The sequence below is a fragment of the Mesocricetus auratus genome, unplaced genomic scaffold, assembly GCF_017639785.1.
Source record: "Mesocricetus auratus isolate SY011 unplaced genomic scaffold, BCM_Maur_2.0 Super-Scaffold_100025, whole genome shotgun sequence".
NCBI classification, from domain to species: domain Eukaryota; kingdom Metazoa; phylum Chordata; class Mammalia; order Rodentia; family Cricetidae; genus Mesocricetus; species Mesocricetus auratus.
Window position 1 is genome coordinate 6,446,215 of NW_024429206.1, and position 23,367 is coordinate 6,469,581.

General features: G+C 49.4%; 1 protein-coding gene and 1 long non-coding RNA gene across 2 annotated transcripts; one reads left to right on the plus strand and one right to left on the minus strand.

The window, feature by feature from the left end:
• Nucleotides 1-167: 167 nt before the first annotated feature.
• Nucleotides 168-15,056, minus strand: Mlec (malectin). The gene is made up of 5 exons (XM_005078964.4): nucleotides 14,670-15,056; nucleotides 7,921-8,099; nucleotides 7,322-7,498; nucleotides 7,183-7,240; nucleotides 168-5,403 (listed from the first exon to the last, which is right to left on the minus strand). The coding sequence occupies exons 1-5, from the start codon at nucleotides 14,893-14,895 to the stop codon at nucleotides 5,174-5,176; spliced, it is 870 nt and encodes a 289-aa protein (XP_005079021.1). The 5' UTR covers nucleotides 14,896-15,056; the 3' UTR covers nucleotides 168-5,173.
• Nucleotides 15,057-15,154: 98 nt separating this feature from the next.
• LOC121134012 lies at nucleotides 15,155-17,795 on the plus strand. The gene is made up of 2 exons (XR_005871011.1): nucleotides 15,155-15,939; nucleotides 17,611-17,795. It is a non-coding gene; the product is annotated as an uncharacterized LOC121134012 (long non-coding RNA).
• Nucleotides 17,796-23,367: the final 5,572 nt, after the last annotated feature.

Consider the following 23,367-nt stretch of genomic DNA (forward strand, 5'->3'; position numbering starts at 1 on the left):
TTCGTGGCAGCCGAACCATCTCACCGGGTGGGGAGTCCACACTCACTATTCAACTGAGTGTAGTCTTCAATTCCTAATCCTCTCAAGTGTTGGGATGACAAGTGTGTGCTGCCACAGCCAGCCAAACATCCCATCTTTGTGAGTTAAAATTCAATCTCAACACAGAGTATCACTGCAAATTGTTTATTAAAACACAAAGCAATGGACAGTGAAAATCATCCTGATTTTTTTACTTTTTGGTGGGAGTGGGGTAGGACATGGAAAGGGTAGAGACACTGGAGACAGCCCAGAATTAAAGACAGCTCTATCCACCCCTACTGCTTCCCTGGCCAGCAGGTTCCAAGCCCCTTGAGTATACCTTGCCTCGAACTGCTGTGAATGCATGGTGTGGCCAGAATCAGCCTGGCCTCAGGGAGAGATGGGAAAGAACAGGAGCTACAGAAGCTGCTAAGGGTCTGATGCCTTTTCTCCAACACTGTGTTCCACACAAAGCAGCCAGGTTCAATGCTGAGGGGTGAGGTTGGTTTCCTAACAAGCCAGGTTGGGCCGACAGAGGTTGAAGAGGCTGCCCTGAGCTCAGAGTGACTGCCATCCTATCCCGGGGGGACCTTGTGGAAAGGTAATATTCCTTAACTCCAACAAAGGGACTAGTCCAGGGTCAAATTTCTTTTCATTCCCTGGATCATGGCACACCAGGGAAGAGAAGAGGGGAGCATGTCTCTTTTCCTGACTCTGCCAGGACCATCTCTCCTTGCCAAGTCTCCCCTCCCACCTGGCACCTCCACTCTCCTTTCCTGAAAGTTGTCCTTTGCAAGGACGGAAAGCACACTTCAGTGTGTTGTTGTTTTCCCTCATACCGAAATAAAGCACTAAGCTCAAAATAGAGGTGAGGATGGAGCTCTGTTTTTCCCGATGCTATGTGCTCCCATCGCACAAGACTGCCTGGATGCAAGCGTGCCAAGGCCCTCTCTGCCAACTTCAGCAGGCACTACTGTTTTCCTGGCTGCCAGCACAATCACGGCCCCTTGTTTTTACACTCCTGGGAGGAACCCATCCCAAGAGATCCACTCTGCTCTTTTCCTGCCAACCCAGCCAGCCCCTAAATCTGCTCTTATCAAGATGATCTCACACCCAGAACAAATGAGGCAAAAGCAGGTGAAGGACAGACCAGATCAGCAGCAAGCCACACACATACAAAGAAACCCGGCCTCCCTGGGCAACTGAATACCAGTGCCAAGCTACTTTTCTACCATCATGAAGAAACCTAGCCTTTGCCCAGGAGAAGTCCAAATACACATAGTTTTAGCTCTACCCGGAAGAGAAAGCCACCCTGACCTTTCTGGTGTGGGCAGTAAGGCTTCTTTGCAATTTTCTTAGCACTTTGATCCTTAATTACATCTTCCCTAGCAGAGAGACCGAGTTTTTCTGTGATCTCTGAGCAGGTCCTGAGTGTCTGTGGTTTTGCTCCTGTGTATTCTCAGTCTTACATAAGAGGTACCTTCCTCATAGACCACAGCAGGAGGCCAAAGTAACCCCCCTAGGTTTGTCTTTTAATAGCAGAAGCATCTGTCAATCTCTCACTTGAGAAAGCTTACCTGCTCTCTTAGGTCCTTATAGTCACAGAGAAGTGTCACATGTGTGGCCATGATTACATTAAGGTTCCTCAAGGTAAGAAGACACTTGAATTATGTCAGAGTAGGCCAGCAGGGAGAGGAAGAGATAGGGAAACAGCCCCATGGAAAGGACTGTAGGACCCCTGCCCAGGCCTCAATCTAGAGGGTTAGGGATGCCCACCTGACTCAGAGCAGGAGAGGAAAAGGCACTGTGTTGACCAGGGTGGGTCCTACCCCAGTTCCCAGGGAGGGGGAGAACCTCCTGATGCCTCCCTGGACTCCTCAGGATGAGCCAGTTTCTAAGGAGAGGGGTCTGAGTGCTAAAAAAGGGACACTGCTGCCATTTCCTCTGATTCTTAGTTAAGCGTCTAGACCAGGGCCAGGCCTTCGCAGGAGAGGTGGGGACAGGACAAACAAGAGAAATTCCTTAAAACAGAAGCTTCTCAACAAAACCAAAGGGGTCAAAGCACAGCTCTTAGACTGTTCCAGGCACAGATGGGCATCAAACACAACACTGAATGACTTTACCCCTCCTCGTCCAGGCTCACGTGATCTTGGGATCTCCTAGTCAGCAGGAACAAGAAAACAAGGCCACATCTTTAATTAACAGGTGGCCCCTCTTGACACCAAGGGTGCTTGAAGACTACCTTTTAAGCCATCAGAATGGTGGGTGTCCACTGAACAGTCTCCTTGGGAGTGGAGACTCTCCAAAACCATAGATCTGGTTCAGGAGCCATGAATACCACAAATCACTTATTGGCACAATGTTTAAGATAGCTTGAATAAAACCCAAAGCAAACTCATCAGAGGTTAGCAGATCCGGACCTAAATCACGCTGGGCCTGCAGACTCAACCCCAGCGGGCCTTGCTTGTTCTTCCCACAAACTTTAAGAGGGACACCCTCTGGCAAAAAGGAGCTGTCTGCTCTTACCTATCTATCTCTGCCAGCTGGATCAGTGGGCTCTAAAACCCCAGGTTAGAGTGTGGCTCAGACAGAAAACCTGGGCCTCTCCTCCCCACCTGCCTAACTGTTACCATTCACAGCTTCCAATTCCAGGCAAACTCTTTGCACTAGCTCAAAACACAGAAAAGGGAACAAACAGTGCAAAAAGCAAGATGAACAATGGAGTAATTCTTGACACACACAATACAAAAATAAAAATAAAGTGTGCCCCACCCAACCCTCTTAACCTAAACCTCAAGTACCTACATCATCTTGGAGGAGGGGGAAAGCTTTCAAGTTCAACATTATGAGCTGGCTATTACCAGCCTTAAGCAGCTCTGATTCGCTGGGCAGGCTTGGCTCAGGGGATCCACCCCCGCCCCCACCATACTCCTTCCCTACTGTTTCCTCACTTCCCTTTTAGTTTTTGTTAGCTACAGAAAGATGTTCCTTCCGTTGGACACAACTAGATCGGAAGGCACCCGTCCCTATCCCTACGGGAAGGGGTGGGCTTGGAAACAGAGGCAGAGCAGAGGCGCTTGGCTTACAGTACCATTAGGAAATGGCCCCAGGAGTCAGGGTTTCCTTCTGAGGCTCTGAGTCACCAAAGGGATGAGTTGGGGTGAGGAGGCAGGACCCCTCCCCTTCCTCAGAGACCCAGGCAAACAAGGCAAAACGGAGGCAGCTGTTCTCCTTCATCTTGTTTACTCTGCTGACATGGCCCACAGGTTTGTAAATAGTGATGGACCAGGAACCAAAGCCACAGTCAGGAGCCCCCAGTTAGTCAGGACATCTCTTGCCCTTGGCAGGTGGTCCCCAAGACCATGGCAGTACCTCATCCTGTAGGAGCAGGAAGTGCTCCTGATAGCAACTTCAGGCCACAGCCATTCAGCTGCCAACTCAGTACCCTAGGGCTAGCCTAGTCAAAGAGAAAATAAACGACTGCTCTCAAATGACTAAATGCTGGCCTGGAGACACCATTAGGAGCCAAATTCAGGACATGAGCCCAGAGCTACTTACTTTGTCACATAGTTCATCTGATAAGGCAAACTCAAAATTTAAACACATTCTAGAAATATGGGCCTGGCCTGAGATTCTATAGTGCTCCAACTCAAGCTGAAGCAAATCCTGCTGCCTCTGACCTAGAAAATCCCTTTTAGCTTAGCGGGGTTGTCCTCACTGTTGTCTTAACTGACAAAGGAATAGAGGTGACCAAAAGTTGGGGAACAAGGAGACTTCATCCCCTACAGAGTGTTTATGGGAGTCTGAAACAGACACTTGAATGCTAAAGTTAGACGACATTCAGAGTCTCCAGAACTATGGCTGACTAGGGGACTTTCAGTCCCAGTGTAAGAACTTGAGCGCTACTTGCTAGGGTGTGAGAGGGCAGTATAGCATCCGATTATGGTCAATAAGGAAAACAGCTGAGCTGGTGCAGCCAGTCTTAGTTCTCTGGGGCGACTCTGGGCATAAACCCAAACTAGCTGAAGTAGGCCAGAGGACATGAGGATAAATGAACATCAAATTCTGGACATTCTCAACAGTGGTCAGTCACTTGCAGGGCTCGAGTCTCTGAGGTTGCTAACATAAGTCTTTCCTAATCCAAAGACCAGAAGAGACTTTTAAGGTCAAGTGTTCTGTTGCTGCAGGCTGGAAAGCATCCCTGACCTGGCAGCAAGGCCCTATGGAGGGGCCAGTGAGAGCTGCTGGGTCAGGTCCTCCTGGCTGCTGGCTCAGGGATCCAGGGAGGGAGGTACCAACAAGGTGAGGTGGTGGAGGGTAAGACACTCAAGCAAACAGAACTCTCATCTCTGGTCTCCTGCCCATTGTGACAATAACTTAGCTATATGAAGAGAGTGAAGTGAGAAGAGATTTCAAATGAATCAGATTAAGAGAAAAATCAAGAAGAAATCAAGTTCTCAACAGGCACTGAAATCAAAATGATTTGTTGTGGCAACAAGTTGTAGGAGATCTGAGGACCTGACGTACACGAGTTGTCTTGGATACCAGACAGTCCTCTAACCGGCACACGTCAAGGAGATGAGAAATGACAATGAAGGTGGAGCCATCGAAAGATTAGCCCAGAAGGGCTTCCAAGTACAGAAGCACTGACTCTTTTTTCCAATTCTTCCCTTTTTCCTGTCTTTACCATCCAACTTATTTACCTCCACATACATACTTTGAATACTACTTCTGAAATCATATCAGACATGAATTCAGAACACAACAAACTCCCAGTATGTGTCTTTCCAGGTTATATGACATTTTCCTGCCATTAATGTCTAACCTAAAAACAACAACCATCACTGCTCTGAGTTCAGAGTCCTTCCTACTAGGTCTGTAATATGGATCCTTGGAGAGGAAGGATCCACTCACCTCCGTACCCCAGAGAAAAAGAGAGCTGGGGCAGCCACAAGGAACAGAGCAGGATGGAGCAGCTCTGGGACCAGTGGTGGGTAGGGGCTGCCCCCACCATTCTGCTTCGTCTTATCTCTTTTCACTTGTGTGTGTGTTGTTTGATTTGTTTTGTTTTGCTAAACACTGTCAAAAATACGGAAACCAACATGTTTGGTTTCTTTCCCCCTCCCTCCACCCTGCTGAGGATGGTCATTTGTTCTCACAACCGGCAGAGGCAGAAGAGGGTTGGAATGAACACTCCAAAGGCCACCAGGATGGGAAACATGAGGCTGCTGTTGTCCGAGGCATAGGGGTTAGGTGTGCGGGGGCCTGACTGCACCCTGTTCTTGTTGGTTTGTCTTTTGGAATTAGACCCCTCATCATATTCTTCTTCTTCTTCCTCTTCTTCTTTCTTCTCCAACCCTGGATGAGGCTGCAGCTTTGGTACATCTGAAAGAAGAAAGAAAATGCCTGCTAGGTATACTAAGACCCACAGCACTTACCTGAGACTATTCAGCGATCTGAGGGACCTTGCCAGGGAGGAACAGAAACTAACTCTAACCTAAACAGCAGAGCACAGGTACCATAGTCATATTCAGATTTAACTAAAAAAGGAAAACAGGGCCTTCTCCACAGGGAAGCTAACACCCTCTCCTGTCTCACTTCAAAGCTCCACAAGGCCCACCTCAGGCAGGTCCATGACCTGCATCTAAAACATATTTCACTGAAGGGCCGGTCCACAAGGCTCCAGTCTCACTACACCTGTCCTGACCCCTCCTAAGGAAATCAAGTGTAACTGGGGTAAACTATCACCTTCCTACAAGTCACACTAGCACTGAGCTGGGGGGGGGGGGGAGGCTAAAGGGACAGCTCTATGGTTAAGAGTACTTGTTCCTCAAGCCGGGCGTTGGTGGCACACGCCTTTAATCCCAGCACCAGGGAGGCAGAGGCAGGCGGATCTCTGTGAGTTTGAGGCTAGCCTGGTCTACAGAGCTAGTTCCAGGACAGTCTTCAAAAACAATACAGAGAAACCCTGTCTCGAAAAACCACAAAAAAAAAAAAAAAAGAGTACTTGTTCCTCTTGCAGAAGACGGGGATTTAGTTCCCAGCACTACAAGGTGGCTCACAGCCATGCATAACTACAGTTTCAGTTTCTTTTCTGAGCTCTGAGAGCATTGCACACATGTGATACATACATAACACACACACACAGAGAAAAAAAGCACACATAAAATAAATAAGTCTTAAAAAGTTGGGGGGAGATTTTCTATGCATCCAGGATGAGAAATTGTACAGAGAAAACATGGGGAAGAAAAATGAGTAAGATACAAGTTTCTCTGTAAAAATCAGCCCAGGAGGCTGGCAGCCAGGGTAACCTAAACCCCGAGCATGAAATATATAGAGGCTGAGCTCCACAGCCAAGGAGACATTATCAAGTTAACTTTATCTTAGTGTAGCAATGCCTACCAACCAAGGGAACTCCTGCTTTTATCTTTTTTTACATTTCAGGTAATTCTAGCAGATTTTTTCTCTCCTCTCCATCTCCCTCTCCCTCCCTCCCTCCCTCCCTCCCTCCCTCCCTCCCTCCCTCCGTGTGTGTGTGTGTGTGTGTGTGTGTGTGTGTGTGTGTGTGTGTGTGTGTGTGTCTGCATGTCTGCATGTCTGCACCATGGAGGCCAGAGGACAACCTGTGGGAATCACTTGTCTCCTACCATGTGGATCTTGGAGCTCAAACGCAGGCCATCATATGGCAGTTAAGAATGTGTCAAAGAGCCGGGCAGTGGTGGCACACGCCTTTAATCCCAGCACTCGGGAGGCAGAGGCAGGCGGATCTTCGTGGCCGGGATGGACCAACAGCCTCCAAAACAAGAATGTGTCAAAGATCAGATGTGGTGGCTCATCAGGGAGACTGAGGCAGGAGGATCTCTGAGTCAAAGACAGCTTGGTCTACTTAATGCGTTCCAGGGAAGTCAGTACTAGGGAGACTGGAGCACAAGGGAGGGAAAAAGGTTTTGTCAAAGACTAACTGTTGATTAAACAGAAGGAGGAGGTATAAACACAGATCTGACCTTAATCCTTAAGACCAGCATCATGTTATACTTTGCCCTTATCTACCTGACTGAATTCCCTAAAACTTGGCTTTTAATATTTCTAAAACAATGACCAGCTAAATTATCTCAAACCTTCCTCAATCATATCCTTTAGCAGCAGGTAAAAATCCTAACTTACCATCCACTGTCCCAGCCATGATGTAGAGTGCACAGACTTTGGGATTGTCGTAGTACCCCTAAGAAATAGGAAAGCACAGTCAGCCACATGGCAGCAAACATCTTCCCCTCCTTCAGATGTGAGGCGTGGGGATGGTTACCTTGACAAACTCAATGTAGAGCTTCCCTGTGAAGGTTGACACTTCCCCATGGACACTCAGCTTCCCCTTCCTGATGCTCATCGGGATGATCTCATCATGGGCTGTGCTGTGCCCAACACGGTCAAAGATGTCCAAGTCCTTCACCACAACATGGCCATTTAATCGGACATCAAATACCTTCCAGGGTAAGGAAAAAGACAGTGTCAACACCGTCAGCTTCACATCCCTTCAAAGAGTTGGACATTATTCGTAAGTTATGGGAGTCCTTCACTTCAGCCAAATGAAAACCAGGATCCTTTACTGCCTTATGGGAGAAAAGAGGCATTTACAGGAGAGCACCAGGAAAAGGATGCAGTACCAGGGAGGGAAGCAAGGGCGGAAGGAAGCAGGAGGCTCCTGAGAGGACCGATTCTGTTACCAACCCAAGACAGTAATAGCCAATGGGTAAGGGAACACGGATTCTCTAGGATGGGAGGATCCAACCTCACTGTCCCTCCCTTCTGAGGAGGTTTACAGACCTCTGCTCTGGCCTCAGAGTACCCAACTGCTCAAAAGCAGCCATGTGTCAGTGGTCAGGCAGGGGCCTGAGCATGCCTTACCTTCTGCTGAGACTGTGCAAAATAGACCTCAGCAAATTTCAACACCAGCACGTAGTCCCCCTCCTCCTTTATGGGCACTTCGTAGCCAAAGGTCTCCTCATTGTACCGCTCTGTTTGATACAGGATCTGGTCCTCAGGGTTGGAACGCAGGATTGGCAGTTTCATGCCATAGTCTGAGGCTGGGGACAAACACAGGAGAAAGCATATCAGAGGCAAGACATAGAGAGTAGAGAACCCCCAGAACCACCAGGGCCATAGCATTTCCAGGGCAATTCCAACTAGTAACTCTCCCAGCACAGGGGGCACTCACTCTGCACCTGGTTCCAAAGAGCCCACACAAAGACAAGAATCAGATAACTACTGACATGGAGGCTAATGTCAAAGAAACTAAACAACAATTACCCCAAAATTAGTTCCCTGGACTGCTGGAAAAAAATGGGAGATGGATGGATCTAGTTCACGATGTGAAGGGAGTGAAATGCTACACAGCTCCCTGAGAAGAATACCTTCAGAGAACACTTCCTGAATCCAGGGACACCAGCAACTCCAATCAGCTCAAGTATGTTTTTTTCAGTCTACACCAAACAGCTTATCTGTCCAGGAAAGTTGTTCTTCATTGTCTTTACTATAAATAATATACTAGTTGTACTTTTTGTTTTGTTTTCTCAGAATTTTTATTCAAAAAAGTTCCTAAGGTGGCAAAGAAAACCAGGCTCATGGAAGAGCAGAAGGAGCTCTGCAACTGCCCCTTGGTACAACTATCTCACTTCCCATAGGCTAGAAACCCCAGCCCCACCGCTGCCATCCAGGAGAAAAGTTCTACCAGAGCATCAGCTTGACAGCCACCTGGTACTAAGGAAACAAGAAGTGCCTGTACAGCAGCAGATCCATGCCAGCCAGGCTCACCAAGACCACTGCATCCCGTGCAGGAGTCTGCCTCAAGATGCTCAAGTCTCTGGGGGCTGGAGAGATAGCTCAGAGGTTAAGAGCACTGGCTGTTCTTCCAGAGTTCCTGAGATCGATTCCCAGCAACCACATGGTGGCTCACAACCATCTATAATGAGATCTGGTTCCCATTTCTGGCTTGTAGGCAGACATGCAAGTACAACACTGCATACATGATAAATAAATCTTAAAAAAAAAAAGATGCTCAAGTTTCAGGAAACCATCTTCCCACTTCAGACTGAGAACAACGGTAAAAGAAAACCTCTACCGCCCCTAGTCTTCTTGGTGACAAGTTATAAATGAGTGTTGTCTTTCCACAGATATATATACCACCCCCTCTGTCCCAAGAGATGAATACTCATGCATCCTGAGGAGAACAATCAGGTTCTTTTAGCCGGCACAGACAATGAGACTTCCCAGCATTCCATAAAACCCCCTTCCCAAACTTCTCAGCAGGAACTGAAGACGTGAACACTGTGACCCTGAAGACATTTGGCACCGAGATCCTTAGACAGACAGGCAGTTCAGCCATGGCCACACCACCCTGGACATGTCTAAGTCATCTGACTCACTCCTAGGAGCTTTATCTTCCAAATCACCATCATTTCAAAGAAGAAGACCTGACAAAAGGTGAAAGATGAACTAAAAGACCCAGTGGCTAAGGTCAAGCCCTCAAAAAATAAACATGACTGTTAACAGTTCCTGTGAGTGGCATGAGCCTTGTGATCAGATGCACTCATGAGACAATGAACAGGAAACGCATTGCAGCTTTGTCTTCAGACTCTTCTCCCTGTATCTCCTCAGGAAATCAAAGCGGCACGGCTTACAAAGGATGTGGGGCTAACACACCCTAGCTCTTTTCCAAGCTCAAAAGCTCCAGGATGCATACCTAGAAACCTAAAAGGCCATTTCTCTTCCAACTGAGTGCTAAGAATTTCTTCCTCCCAGGAGGGCTGGGACTCTTGCAAACTTGGAACATTAGATAGATTTCATCTACAGATTCACAGAAAATTTTGTACATGTGGACCCCACACACACACACTGAATGAAAGTCCAAAAAGCTAGCAGCAGTGTTATCTGCAGCAGTCTCAGTTCCACAGCTCAGAAAACAGCCATTCGGACAGGAATTAAACAATCTGGGGTTACCTTTAATTGCTTTCCCTTTAAGCCCCAAGTGGCTATCCTAAGAGATCTGCCACAAAGTCCCAAGAGACAGAGTAGCAAATTAAAAAAAAAGAAAAAAGATTTTTCTTCTCTCCTTAGCTTTCATATTTGGACAGTAGAATGGGTTTCTTTAAGTAGAATGAAAGTACAGTCAGCACACTGCTCAAGCTGGCACAAAACAGCTCAGATAGTTAACCAGAAAGCAAGGAGGCCAAAGGGCCTACGTTACATCTGCTACTTCTGAGCTCTAGACAACAGAGCGACTCTTTGGAAAACTCAACCCAGTTTCAGAGTAAGACAGGCCTGGATTTGAACCCAGGCCCTGCCACCTACTAAGTGATGCTGAACTAATTTGTCTCTTTTAGGTCCATGTCGCATCTACAGAATAGAGTTATCACCCACACCACAGAACTGTGGTGAGGGTGGGACACTCAGGACAATCTTAACAGATGATTGCACATGGAGACAGACAAAAGATAAATATGTAGGAATGCCAGATGGGCAGATATACACACAATAAGCACAGAATATAATACCTCAATATTCAAGCAGTAAACACTAAGTAGAGTACCTCTACACTGGGAGTTTAGAAGACAGATTAGCAAGTTCTAGGGGTGTACATCTGTAACCCCAGTACTCAGGAGGCAGGGGTGGACAAAGCTCTGTGAGTTGGAGGTCATCCTGGTCTACAGAGTGTGTTTCAGGCAAGCAGGTCTACACAGTGAGTTCCTGTCTTAAGAAAATGGATTAAGAGGAAAAGGAGGTAATGAAATGAATTAGAAAGTTACACACAACAGCTGAGGGGGGAAGCCAGAATGTGTACGCTCTAGTCAGAGCCACCATGAAGTGCAAGTGTGCAGCTGACACCTGTGATCTGGCATTTAGGACACTGAAGCGGGAGGGTTGCCACAAGTTCAGGCCAGTCTGTTTTGTTTCAAAACAAATAAATGGATTGTTTCTTCTAGGTCCCCTGATGGCTCGATTCTTTTTCTATAGAGGTTAGTTTCTAATGAAACATCTTCAATGACAGAGGTAAGGAGGCTCAGAGGTAAACTCCACTTGTAAACTCCCAGTGCTCCAGAGGTCCACAGAAGGAACATTCTTGTTAAGACCGTATAGGAACCGGACTCTAAACAAACCTCATGGCCAAGAGCACAGTAGAGCAGCGGTGGCCAATGGACTCTCCTGCTTTCCTTTCTCTCCCTCAGACCCTCCACCAAGTTCTTACCTTCCTCACGCCAGAAGGCAGCCCAAGAAAGGATCTACTTTAGGGTTAAACAAAAGTCACTTGACAGGCTCAGGTCCCCTGGTAGCATTTTTCCCCTCTGGAGAAACATTCTGACCTATTTTTAATTCCATGTAAAAGGTCATCAAGCAGGGGAAAAAAGCAGATGGTGGCACTATACTCTCCTCTGGACAGCAGTCCCAGCAGAGGTTCCTAACACACAGAGCGTATATACTGTAGGGAAGAAGACAAGTCTGGGGCACTAAGTTCCAGAAGGGATCTCTCTACCAAAGGAAGGAGTTTCCCCTAAACCAAGTCAAGCTCTGTGCCCTTAGCTAAATGCTAAGGTCTCGTCACCAAAGATAACCAAACCAAGAACCTGGAAAGCCAGGCCTGGAGGTACAAGACTGGGATCCCAGCACCTGGGAGGTAAAGGCAGGATAATCAAGAGTTCAAGGTTATATTAGGCTACATGGTAAGTTTGGGGCTAACCTGGGCAACATAAAACCCTGTCTCAAAACAAACCAACAACAAAAAAGCCACCATATGGCCCAGAATGCACAATATGCCACAGCACTTTCTATCTTCCTTCCTTTCTTTTTTAAATTTATTTTATGTGCATTGGTGTGACTGAAACTGGAGTTACAGACAGTGGTGAGCCACCGTGTGGGCTCTGGGATTTGAACCCAGGTCCTCTGCAGGAGCAGTCAGTGCTCTTAACTGCCGAGCCACCTTTCTAGCCCCGCAGCGCTTTCTATAGTGGTGTTTCCATCTGTTGAACTGAAGCACACAGATATAAAATGTCTTTTCCAGGTTGTGAACACTAGCTATCCCAAGGCAGAAATGAAATTCAATAAACATTATGAAGTATCTTTGGAAGCATAAGCCACCAGGGACCCTAGGCCAGTTACAACAATGTTGAACTATAAAGAAAATGTAGAGCAACAGCGAGTTCAAAAGCAGGCCAAACCCTTATCTGCACTAAGTTGGCAACAAATACCTGAATTCATTCAGGAGAAAATGAACTCTCCTCAGTGTGCTGCAAGCACTGTTACAAGCATTTGGAGAAAGAAATGAGGTGTCCAGTGCATCCTGCAAACGGCATAACAGCTGCATGAGACAAGGGTCTCTCAATACCTGGCACACCCTGACCCACACAGAGAAGGAAGGGCAGTGTGAACAGCTGCTCTCTCCTAGGCAGGACTGTCCCCTTAGTGCGCTGACTGCTCAGAGGACCCTAAACTTATCTGGTCCCAGACCTAATGCCAGGAAGCCCTACTCTGGGGAACCCACTGAGTACTAAAACCCACTGGCCCCACCCAGACGAGCAGACAGCCCTGGGGACAGCAGGGGACCTTCATTTCTACATTGCCCCAAATGCTAGTTTCCAAATAAGGGACTCTACTATGGAGTCTGGGGGGGGGGGCTCACGTAGGTACTTGCTACAACTACTTCCTAAGCCTCACCCCGGAGTGATTGGGCCTCCAAGGGCAGGAGAGCCTAGCTGGCTGCTGACCAAGCCAGACAACTAAATACCTGCAGCAGCTTAAAAGCAGATTTTGAGGAAGAGCAGTGCAGAGGGCTGAACCTGGAGTCTTAGCCAACTTCATCCTCTGCACTGGGCACCTCATGGACAATGGAGTCAGTTTAGAGCTGGGTATCTGAATTCAAGAAGCCATCTGCACAATGCCCTTACCACACCATTATCTCAAGAGGCAAAGTCCACCAACTGTCTAGTTTCCTCAGGGGCTCCTTCCTCTCTGCCCACAACCATGAAAAGAGGAACAGTCCATGACAGAGGAGGTAAAGACCTGCTGCTACAAAGTCTGGCCTTGGCTGCCACAACTTGGAGCCCTGACTCAGCTGAAACCTGGCTCCTGGGACCCACATGCCAGGGCTAAACAAATTCCAGGACTCAGAACTTCACAAGACAGCCATGTGTGCCAAGACCAGCACATGTACGAAAGCAATAAATTATGGTTTGTTTTTGTTAAACAAGCTCTCACAATGTAGCCCTGGAACTCCCTAAAATCAGGCTGGCCTTCAACTCTCAGGGATCCTCCTGCTGCCGTCTCCAAAGTGCTAGGATTGCCTGTCCAGTACACTCACAATATAATTATCTGACACAGAAATTGGGAGAAACTCAGTTGAACCCTTCAGTAAAGTCAAGAGCCACATATGGACATTGTGGAAAAAGAAACTCTGCCTCCTGGTTGTCTAGAAAGGCACGTCACCAATCTGGTAGCCATTGCACCCAGCACCCAGCATCAATTTTCCAGAACAAGGATACAAGGAAACCCCCATCCCTTTTTTAACTGTTTAAAAAGCTCTACATACATGGGTATTTTGCCTGCATGTATGTCTGTGCACCATACGTGTGCCTGGTGACCATGGAGGTCAGAAGACAGCACTGAAGCTCTGAGACTAGAGTTACAGGCCCTCGTGAACCACCGTCTGAGTGCTGGGAATCAAATCCGGGTCCTCTGGAAGAGGAATCAATGCTCCTAACCACCGAGGCATCTCTCCAGCCCCCAGGATTGTCTTCCTAAACCTGTTTTTCAGTCCTGCCGATAGAAGAATCTAGAGCAGATTTCTCCAAAGAAAGGATTGGGGTAACCTATAACAGGAGCACCTGGTGAAGAAATCTGATTCCCAGCTGGTTAAGTAAGGGAGAAAGTTTGTCTGTTGGGTCTAGAGGCGGGCCTAGGAACCTGTATTTCCAACCACCTGCTGCCATTGTAAACCGTCTAACTAAAAAACCTCCGTTGCTACATCGGTTAAGTCTCGACCACTTTCCCCCTAAGCTGCAATCACACTTCTTTGGAACACAGATTGGCGTTGTGGACACGCTACGCTACCATCAGCCTCACTCGAAGGACAGGCTTCAATATACCAACACCAGACGGGTGGCTTTTACTTCTAAGCATACAAATTCCAAAGGAAGGCAGGAAGATGCCACAGTCAAACTTTCCCGGACCATCCCCTTCGAGGATGCCTGGCTACGTCAGCTAACAGCCAGGCCCCACTCCTGGGAGATAGGGCACGGAAAGCGGCCGGCTTATGGTTGGGCAAGAACCGCCACGATGGTAGAGCAGGGGAATCGATGACCTACGACCTGCAAGGCCAGGCAAAAGGCCACTCTCGTCTTTTACTTCCCCAGCTCCGGTGGGATGAGGGGCTGAGAAAATGCAGGATGAGAGAGATCTAAATATAACTTCTCGCCAACTCTCTGCCTCGATGGCTCTTGGTAGCTTCCAGCCAGGGCTAGGCCCCGGGCTCTCGCCAGGTCCCTGGGGAGCACTGCAGAGGGAAACTTCGCTCCAAGGATGTGGTCTCACGGTCGGGAGGAAGGGGCTCGGGGCTGCGCCCTGGCTCGCAGGCCCCGGATCCCACGGCTCGGCCGAGGGGCTCTCACCTCGGCCCACCCGGCCTTCCAGAGGGTCCTTGCGGAAGTGGATCCCGTGCACGTCCACATGCGCCTCGCCGCCCGCGTTGACTGCCCAGATGACGCTCTCGGGCAGCCCGGCCCCGGCGGCTCCGACCACGCCGAGCCCGGGATGCCGGAGCTCCGGCAACAGCAGCAGCAGCAGCAGTCGGAGAAGCGCCACAGCGGCTGCTTCGGCTGTCCGGGGCCCCAGCATGGCGGCCACCACTGCGGGGGCAGCCCCTGCCGACCCTCGTCCTCGGCCGGGCGCCAGGCCGCCCCCGACTCAGTAAAACAGCGCCACGGACCGTTCTGCCTCAGCAGCCCGGGACATGTCGCTCTCGGGCCTCCTCCTCAGCCTCGGGTGCCGCCTCCCACCTCACGAACAACCTACCCCGCCGCCCAGCCCTCCGCCCGGACGCTTCAGCCAATCAAGGCGCGGGCCTCATTAATTACCCACCACCCCGCCGAGAGAGGCCCTCCTATTGGCCACTGTGTTCATAAAGGGGCGTGGCCACAGCCAGGCTCCCGCCCAACCACCGGGCACGAGTAGGAGCGCGCGCCGAGGGAGGGAGTTCGGTTGAAGCGGCGGTTCCATGCGGAAGTGGCGGGTGCAGCGCCCAGGCCGCCCCGGAATCCCACATCAGGATAGGAAAGGTGGCCTGGGGCGGGGAAGGTTTAGCGAAGGGCGCACTGACACGTCGCCAACACTTCCGGTGCTCTAGATCTCGGGACCGAATCGGCTGTGAAGGGGGCGTTGCCGCTGTCCCCATCACCCCCTTTTACTCCTCAGAAGGGCGAGAGCACAAACTCCAGCGGGAGAAGCAGTGGGTTTTTTCCCCCCGTGTGAGGCCGAGGGGCCAGCGTCTCTCTGAGATGCCACATGTACAGGTGGCCGACCCGAGTCCCACGAGGATGAGGCCCCGCCTCCACCCCTTAGTAGGCGCGCGACGTGTGGTAGCGTCCACGGGGCCGTCCAATCAGAATGCTCCAACGCAGCGGAAACGCGTGGCCTTTAGGGGAGGAGCCCCAGCTGCCTGCGTCTCCATGGCGACGGTGTCCGGCGGGCCTGCGAACCTGAGTGGTTGAGCTAGGGCTTTCTCCTCCCCGTGGGTGGTGATCGCTGTTGGGTGACCTGGCCCACCTGGCACAGGCACGTCCCGAACTGCCCAGCGCTCTTCTGCTTTAGCGTCCCTACCCTTGGGTATCTGCCCAAACCCCTATTTTTAACGCTGAGAAAACGGGCTGAGAGAGTTCCACCGTAAGTTTCTGATATAGCCAAGTGTAACAGGAAGTTAATCATTTGTTCCATAGATACTTAACCCTGTCCCGATTATTACTAGGGTTGTCAGGCTGTGCCGACGAAATATAGAAAGCCTGGTTACATTAGATTTTGTGGTTAAGAAAATAAGGAACATGTTTTAGACACTTCTGGGCATGGAGACAACAGGTGACGCATTTCTGTATCTCCAGTACTGAATTCCCATGAGTTTAAAGGCCAGCTTGAGCTACAGAGTGTGATCTTGTCTCAAAACTAAGCGGGAGGCTGGAGAGATGCTTCACCGGTTGAGAGCACCAGCCGCTCTTGCAGAGAACCGGGGTGCAATTCCCCGCATCCACAATACTGCTAACCCAGTTCCGAGGGATGGGCGGCCATCTTCTGAGCTTCGTTTTTATCGGACGCTCACGGTGCATAGACATACACGTATTAAAGCCCCTGCTTGGGCTTGCCAAGCCCCAGGTCCACACCCTTTCAGGACAGGTGACCTTTGGGGATGAGACGGAACTGGGTTTGGTTCCTCTCTTGGTGGCTTCCCAACTCTGTCACCCTTTTGATCTTCCAGCCTCTGCCAGCCCCAAATGTAAATGACACCATCCACTCATAAATTCTTTGTGTGTGTTTGAGGGTTTCTCTGTGTAATAGCCCTAGCTGTTCTGGAGCTAGCTCTGTAGACCAGGCTGACCTCGAACTCAGAGATCCGCCTGCCTCTGCCTCCCAGCACTGGGATTAAAGGCGTGAGCCCCCACTGCAGGGCCACTCACAAAATTCTCTCTCCACCCTGCACCTGTCTCCCCTGGGAAGAGGTTGAGCTGAGCACTGTGTGTGTGCAACCTGTGAGGGGCATCCCCAGACTTCAATTCTTTCCTGTAAGCCTGTCTCTTGCTAAATTGTCTAGGCAGGCCTCGGATTTGTGATTCTCTGTCAGCCTTCTGGATGTATATAGGGATAAAAACAGGCATGTGCTACCTTGCCGGTCTACAAAATAAGCTCATGGGGAAAAAATGCAGGCAACATGGAAAGCAACTTGAAAAAGATCATACACCCATCCAAAGCCAAGATTAGGACTGTAGCCAAGAGAGGCCGACAGTAGGATTTCAACAGCCTTCTATTCCCACACGTTTGAATCTCACAGCCACCTCAAGAAGCTGAAAAACAGGAAATGTCCCCAGTTTTATGGATGAGAAACTTAAAAAGTTGAGGAAGGTAAAGTCATTTGGGTAAAACTGTACAACCATGTTTAGCCTCTAATCTATATCGGTTACCTATGAGGCAGTGTTTGGTGCAAATTAGAGCTCTACCCGGTATCCAGTGTCACTTGGGAAGGGAATTCACCTGGCTGTGCCTCAGCTTCATCCTTTGTGATGCAGGATAATCATACACATCTCCTAAGACTGTGAGACACCCGGGAGAAGTTTTAAGTGAGGTGAATAAAAAGAGCTTTTAGAAAAACCATATTTATTTGTTAATGGCGGGAGGAGCACACAGGTGCGTGCCACAGCATGGGCGTGGAGGTCAGAGGACAACTTTCAGGAACCAGTTCTTCCTTTATTGTGGGGATCCCAGAGATGGGAGTCGGTTGTGGGGCTTGGCAGTAAGTGCCTTTGCCCCCTGAGCTATCTTGCTGCCCTCTTCTTTCTGTTTGATTTTTAGGCAAACCCCCACCGAAGCCAGGCCAGCCTCAAACGCGCTTTGTAGCTGAGGGTGGCACCAAGCGCCTGGACCTCCTGAGCTACCTCACCAGCCCAGCAGCATATTTTTAAAGCTAGCCTTGTGGGACCATTGAGTGTGTAGATGTGCGTCAATAAATACATCTTGAGTGTTTGGGGCCACAGAGACCAGGATTCAAAGCCTGCTTCTACTTTCTGGAGCTACGTGGAACCGGGAGCCCCCAGCTTCCTCATCTAATGGATGTAATTAGAGTATCCACACACAAGACTTTCAGAAACCCTTAGCAGAGAGCCTGGCTCATAAATGATACTTAGCACACAGTAGCTATTAATCATACAAGAAGAAGTAATTATAGCATGTCCTGCTGACAATCTAATAGAAAAGGTCCTGGTGAACAGGCCAGGCTAACGAGTTGGGAAAAACCCTTCTACCCAAGGGAGGGAAAAGTCAATGGGAACTAGAGTTCAAAAGTGGAAAACGGAGCAGCTGCTTATAAGGCCCCAGAGGCAACTTCACCTTGACCCACAAAACCAAAAAGAGGTGTGTCTTCCGGTACAGATAAGAATCCTGAGAACAAAGCATGCTATTAATTAAGTTTAGTCTATTTTAAGCTAATGGGATATGTTCCCCCTTAAGGATAAGCTCACAACAAAACTCGAGAGGAAAACCCAGAGGGTGGGTGGGGGCCACTTTGCTGGCTTGCTCGGTCAGCCAGGCAGTCCTTGGATGCTCAGATGGGTGGTCTGGTCTCAAAGCCAACTTTCTTCACCTTAGGCCTCTTGGAAGTCAGATCGAAGAGGGATTAGAGCCACCCAGAGAGTCAGAGAACCTGCCCATGGCACCTCTTAGCCTGAGCCCCCAGTCAGGGGGAACCTGACCAGGTCACCGCTTTCAGGGGAAGGAGGCTGGATTGGCAGGCCTTTGCTTCCCTGTGGAGGATATGACTCAGAAGGAGCTGGAGGACAGAAAAAGCCAGTATCTGGGTGGCCTTGGGCAAGTCACTTTCCATTGTGCCTGGTTCTTATGAGAGAAGTCCATCATCTTTAGCCAGACCACAAAACTTCAGACAACTGCTTTTACACTCTTTTAGGTGACAAAATGTATTGGGACAGGAATGCCAAGGACATTTTTCTTTCTTTAAAGAAAGGATCCCATGTATCCCAGGCTGAGCTCAACTTGTTCAGTAGCTGAGGATGACTTTTCAAGCATACTCCACCATGCCTTGTTTCCACAGTCCTGGGGATCGAACCCAAGGCTTGTGAATGCTAAGTAAACACTCCACAGAGTCACATCCCGAGCACCGAGGGCAGCCTTGTTTGCTTCACTTTGTATATTGGGACAGTTTTGCTGTGCAGCCCAGGCTGGCGTGGAGCCGTGATCCTCCTGTCTCACAGCCTCCTGAGAGCTGGAGTTACAGGAGTTCACTGTGATAGTTTGCTTTCTGATGTGCTTCTAAGGTGGCATGTGACACTCCAGCTGGGAGAGGTAAAAGCTGTGCTGAGCCAAACCCTTCCAAGTCAAGAGGGAGACCTTTAAGCCTAGCTCAAAGAAAATTCCAGGAGCGATAACTGCATGTGTGAAGGGCTTGAGCCACACCCTCCACTAAGCACCATGCTTGAACTTTTTCTTTTCTTTCTTGAGACAGGGTCTCATTATGTAGCCTTGGTTGCCAGGAACTCACAGAGATATGCTGGTCTCAACCTCCCTAGTTATAGGATTAAAGGGACCCCTCCCTCCCTCCCTCCCTTTCTGCTTCCCCCCTCCCTCCTTCCCTCTTTTCCTTCCTTTCATTCCAGTGTATAAGTGTAGGCATGCCTGGTGCTCTCAGAAGTCAGAAGAGGTGCTGGAGTTCCTGGAACTGGAGTTACAGACAGTTGTGAGCCCATATGTGGGTGCTGGGAACTTAACCCTAGCCTCTATAAGAGCACTAAATGCTCTTAACTATGGAATCATCTCTCCGGCCCCTAGAAGAGCTATTTCTTTGTAACCACCTACCAGTTAGGTATTGCTAATGGTAGAGAATGAGGCTAAAGGATGACATGTTAGTTCCTTTGGCACAGTTGTGACCACAATGCCAGACATAACTCCAAGAAGAAAAAGGCTTAGTCTGATTCATAGTTTCAGAGGGTTCAGCCCATGCTTACATAGCCCCACAAACTTTGGAAAAACATCATGGTGTGGTGAACGTGTCCTTGACAAGCTTCCTCAATGTGTGGTGGAAGCAGGGGAAGAGAAAGAGAATACAGAATGGGTTACGGCCTCCACTGAACTTCTTCCTATTGCCCCAAAGTTCCCACCACTTCCAGAAGTAGAGTCGCCAAGTAGGACTGAGACCAAGTATTGCATCCAGTGGGGAATATTTTATATTTCAACCAAAACTCAGAACTCTGTCCTCACTCTAGAAGTGACAGCAGGAGAAGGTGACAGACACCTCAAGGAGTGAGGGACAGTCTGGGTTTGCAACCTGAGGCTGCCAGACACAACAGGATCAAGAACCACCTTTCAGTCATTTCCAGATAAGCAAGCCAGATTCCAGATCTGGGCTGATTGTGTTGTCACTGTAGATGGGAGGTTCCAGTACAGATATGAATCCCACTGGGCTGGTGAGATGGGCCGGCAGTGAAGAGAACTGAATGAGAGGACCTGACTTGTGGTCCTCAACACCCAGCCAGTCAGGCAGCTCACAACCAGCTCTAACTCCAGCTCCAGGGCATCCAATGCCCTCTCTGGCATCTGTGGGCACAGCACTCACACATGCACGGACACCCCCACCCACTCCCCATGCACACACACACAAATTTTAAAAGTTTAAAAATTGGGACTGGAGAAGGTGGCTAAGATCACTCACTGCTCTTTCAGAGTACCTGGGTTTTGTTCCTAGCATTTCCATGGTGGCTCACAACCCTCTATAGCTCCAGCCCCAGGGAATCCAGTGCCCTCTTCCGGCCTCTGAGGGTACCAAGCATACATGTACTGCACATACATGCATACATATAGCCAAACACTCGTATGCAAAAAGTAAAATTTTAGGGGAGGCATTTTGAGGCAGAGTTTCTCTGTGTAGCCCTGGTTGTCCTAGAACTCAGTTCACCAGGCTCTGTGGCAAGTGCCCCTTTTTTGTTTTTCATGAACTGGGGGTAGGGGAGCAATCCATGGCCTCTGTGAATGGTAAGGAGGTGCTCTAACCACTGAGTCAGACCCCAGCAGTTTCTTTTTAAATTTTGAAATTACCTTTTATTCATTCATTTAGAGTGTGTATGTGGTGGGGGTGGGGATGTATATGTGTGTGTGAGTCTATGCACAGGCTGGCCTCCATTTCACTATCCCCCCATCCCCATCTCCTTAGTTCCCAGCTTTCTCTGAGGTAACACTCAGAGCTCCTACCAGGAAACAATCAAAGGACTGCTGTGGGTGACAGAAGGAACCCCTGCCTATGGAAATGCATCTTGCTTCTAGAAGTCATGGGACCCTAATCTTTAAAGATCCTATGAGTGGGAGGAGCTAAGATGCAAGGGAGGAGCCTCTTGTGTCCCTGGTACCCTTGGGTGAGTACTCAGGACTTCCAGCAGAGGCCTGACTGTTTCCTCAAGCCCCCTTTTATCACAGCTGCTGTGTCTACGGCCTTAAGAGGCCACACACTAGGTACAGGGGTGTCCCAGCTTACTGTCTGCTCCACTTTCTCTTGGGCAGGTTTCTGGAGGGCTCCTTCCACCCCGCCAGCTGACAAAGCTGTCTACAGAGGCCCTTCAAATTGAACTACAAGCCATTACATTCCCGAAAAGCACAGATCTGGAGTCCATGAGTAGAGCTTAGCCAGTACAGGAACAAGCAGGGCTGTAGGTCTGCCTAGTGGGGCACGGAGCCAAGGGCTTAGTCTCAGAATTGGATTATTAGAATCTGGAGCTCCCAGCCCTGCTGGCCTCTGGGACATGCGGATTACCCAGGCGTCTGGCTGGGGCTCACAGGCCTTCGATTATTGCCTGCCAGGTCTAAGAACAAGTATCCTCCCTCTGCTGTGACACATGGAGTCACAGAATGCCCCATCTACCTCCCTACTCTGGCCTTTAGCACTCCCCCCCACCCCAGCCAGCCTGCCTCTGAGATCTTGATAGGGATGGAGAATCATAGACCTTACCCCAAACATAGCATAGAATCACAGGGGGGTCCAGTCCTTTAGGGAGGCTGGTGAGATGACTCAGTGGGTAAGGCTCTTGCTGCCAAGCCCAACAGTTGGAGTTCAAGGGCCAGGAACCACATGGTAGAAGAGAACTGACTCAAAGTGGTCCTCTGAACTTCACACACATGCCCACACACATACACACAAAATAAAGACATGTAATAAAAAAAACAAGTTTTGGGTTTTTTGTTGTTGTTAATGTTTTGTTTGTTTGTTTTTCAAGACAGGGTTTCTCTGTGTAGCCCTGGCTATCCTGGGACTCACTCTGTAGACCAGGCTGGCCACGAACTCACAGAGATCTGCCTGTCTCTGCCTCCCAAGTGCTGGGATCAAAGGTGTGCATCACCACACAAAACTTGAGGTGATTCTGTAGCATGCTGAAGGAGGGAAACAAAGGCTTAGAGGACGTTAGCTTTTCCCGTATGTCCACCCGAGTATGCTCCAAGCCTGCCCAAAATTCCAGACAACTTCTGCTCACGAATCTCCTCTGAGATCCTCATCCCGGCAGCTGTGGAAACTGACACAGCGATCTCAGTGGCTCTGTTCTACATTGTCAGGTGGTGCAATCCCATGGCAGTCTGCAACTGACAGTCCCTAAAGAGACCAGCCTTGTTCTGTATTATCCCACATTACACTCCAGGAAACAGTTCCGAGAGGGCAAACCACTACCCAACGTCACACTGCTACACAGCTGCTGTCCATCTTGGAGTTTTATCTAGCTATTCACGCACTGTGGGATTTCCTGCAGAGCAAAACCCTTGACATCATTTCCTAAGGAGAGCATGTCTCACCTCCCTAGAGCGGGTCAGGCTTCCTCATGCCCTGCTTAGGGTCTGCGTATGCGTCCTTCATTGCAGGATCATGACCTATAATCATACATGAATGTGTTTCCACAACATCAGCTACCTGAGTAGCCTGAACCCTCCAGGAAGTCAGACCTACAGGGTGCCCCCCCCACTCACCCTTTCCTTACATGACCGTGTCTCTCCTGTCCCCTGTGTCAAAAGGGAATAAGGGGGCTGGAGATCCGTCTCAGTTGGCAAATCGCTTGCTTTGCCTGGGTTTGATCCTCAGTCCTGCATGAACCAGGGGCCATAATCCGTTCCAGTAACACCACACCAGCACTCCTGAGGTGGGGGCACAGCTGGAGAGATGGCTCGGAGGTTAAGAGCACTGATTGCTCTCCCAGAGATCCTGAGTTCAATTCCTGGCACCCACATGGCAAGTTATTGTTTCATAACTCTAGTTCCAGAGGATCCAACCCCCTCTTCTGGTTCCGTGGGCACCAGGAACGCACACAGGGCACAGCATACATGTTGGCAAGCAAGGCACCTGTACTCATAACAATAAAATAATTTTTAAAAAAAGTTCAGGGTTAGCCGGGTGGTGGTGGCGCACGCCTTTAAGCCCAGCACTCGGGAGGCAGAGGCAGGCGGATTTCTGTGAGTTCGAGGCCAGGCTGGACCGACAGCCTCTGAAACAGAGAAACCCTGTCTCGTAAAACCAAAAAAAAAAAAAAAAAAAAAAAAAAAGACAAAAAAAAGAAAAGGAAAACACCACGC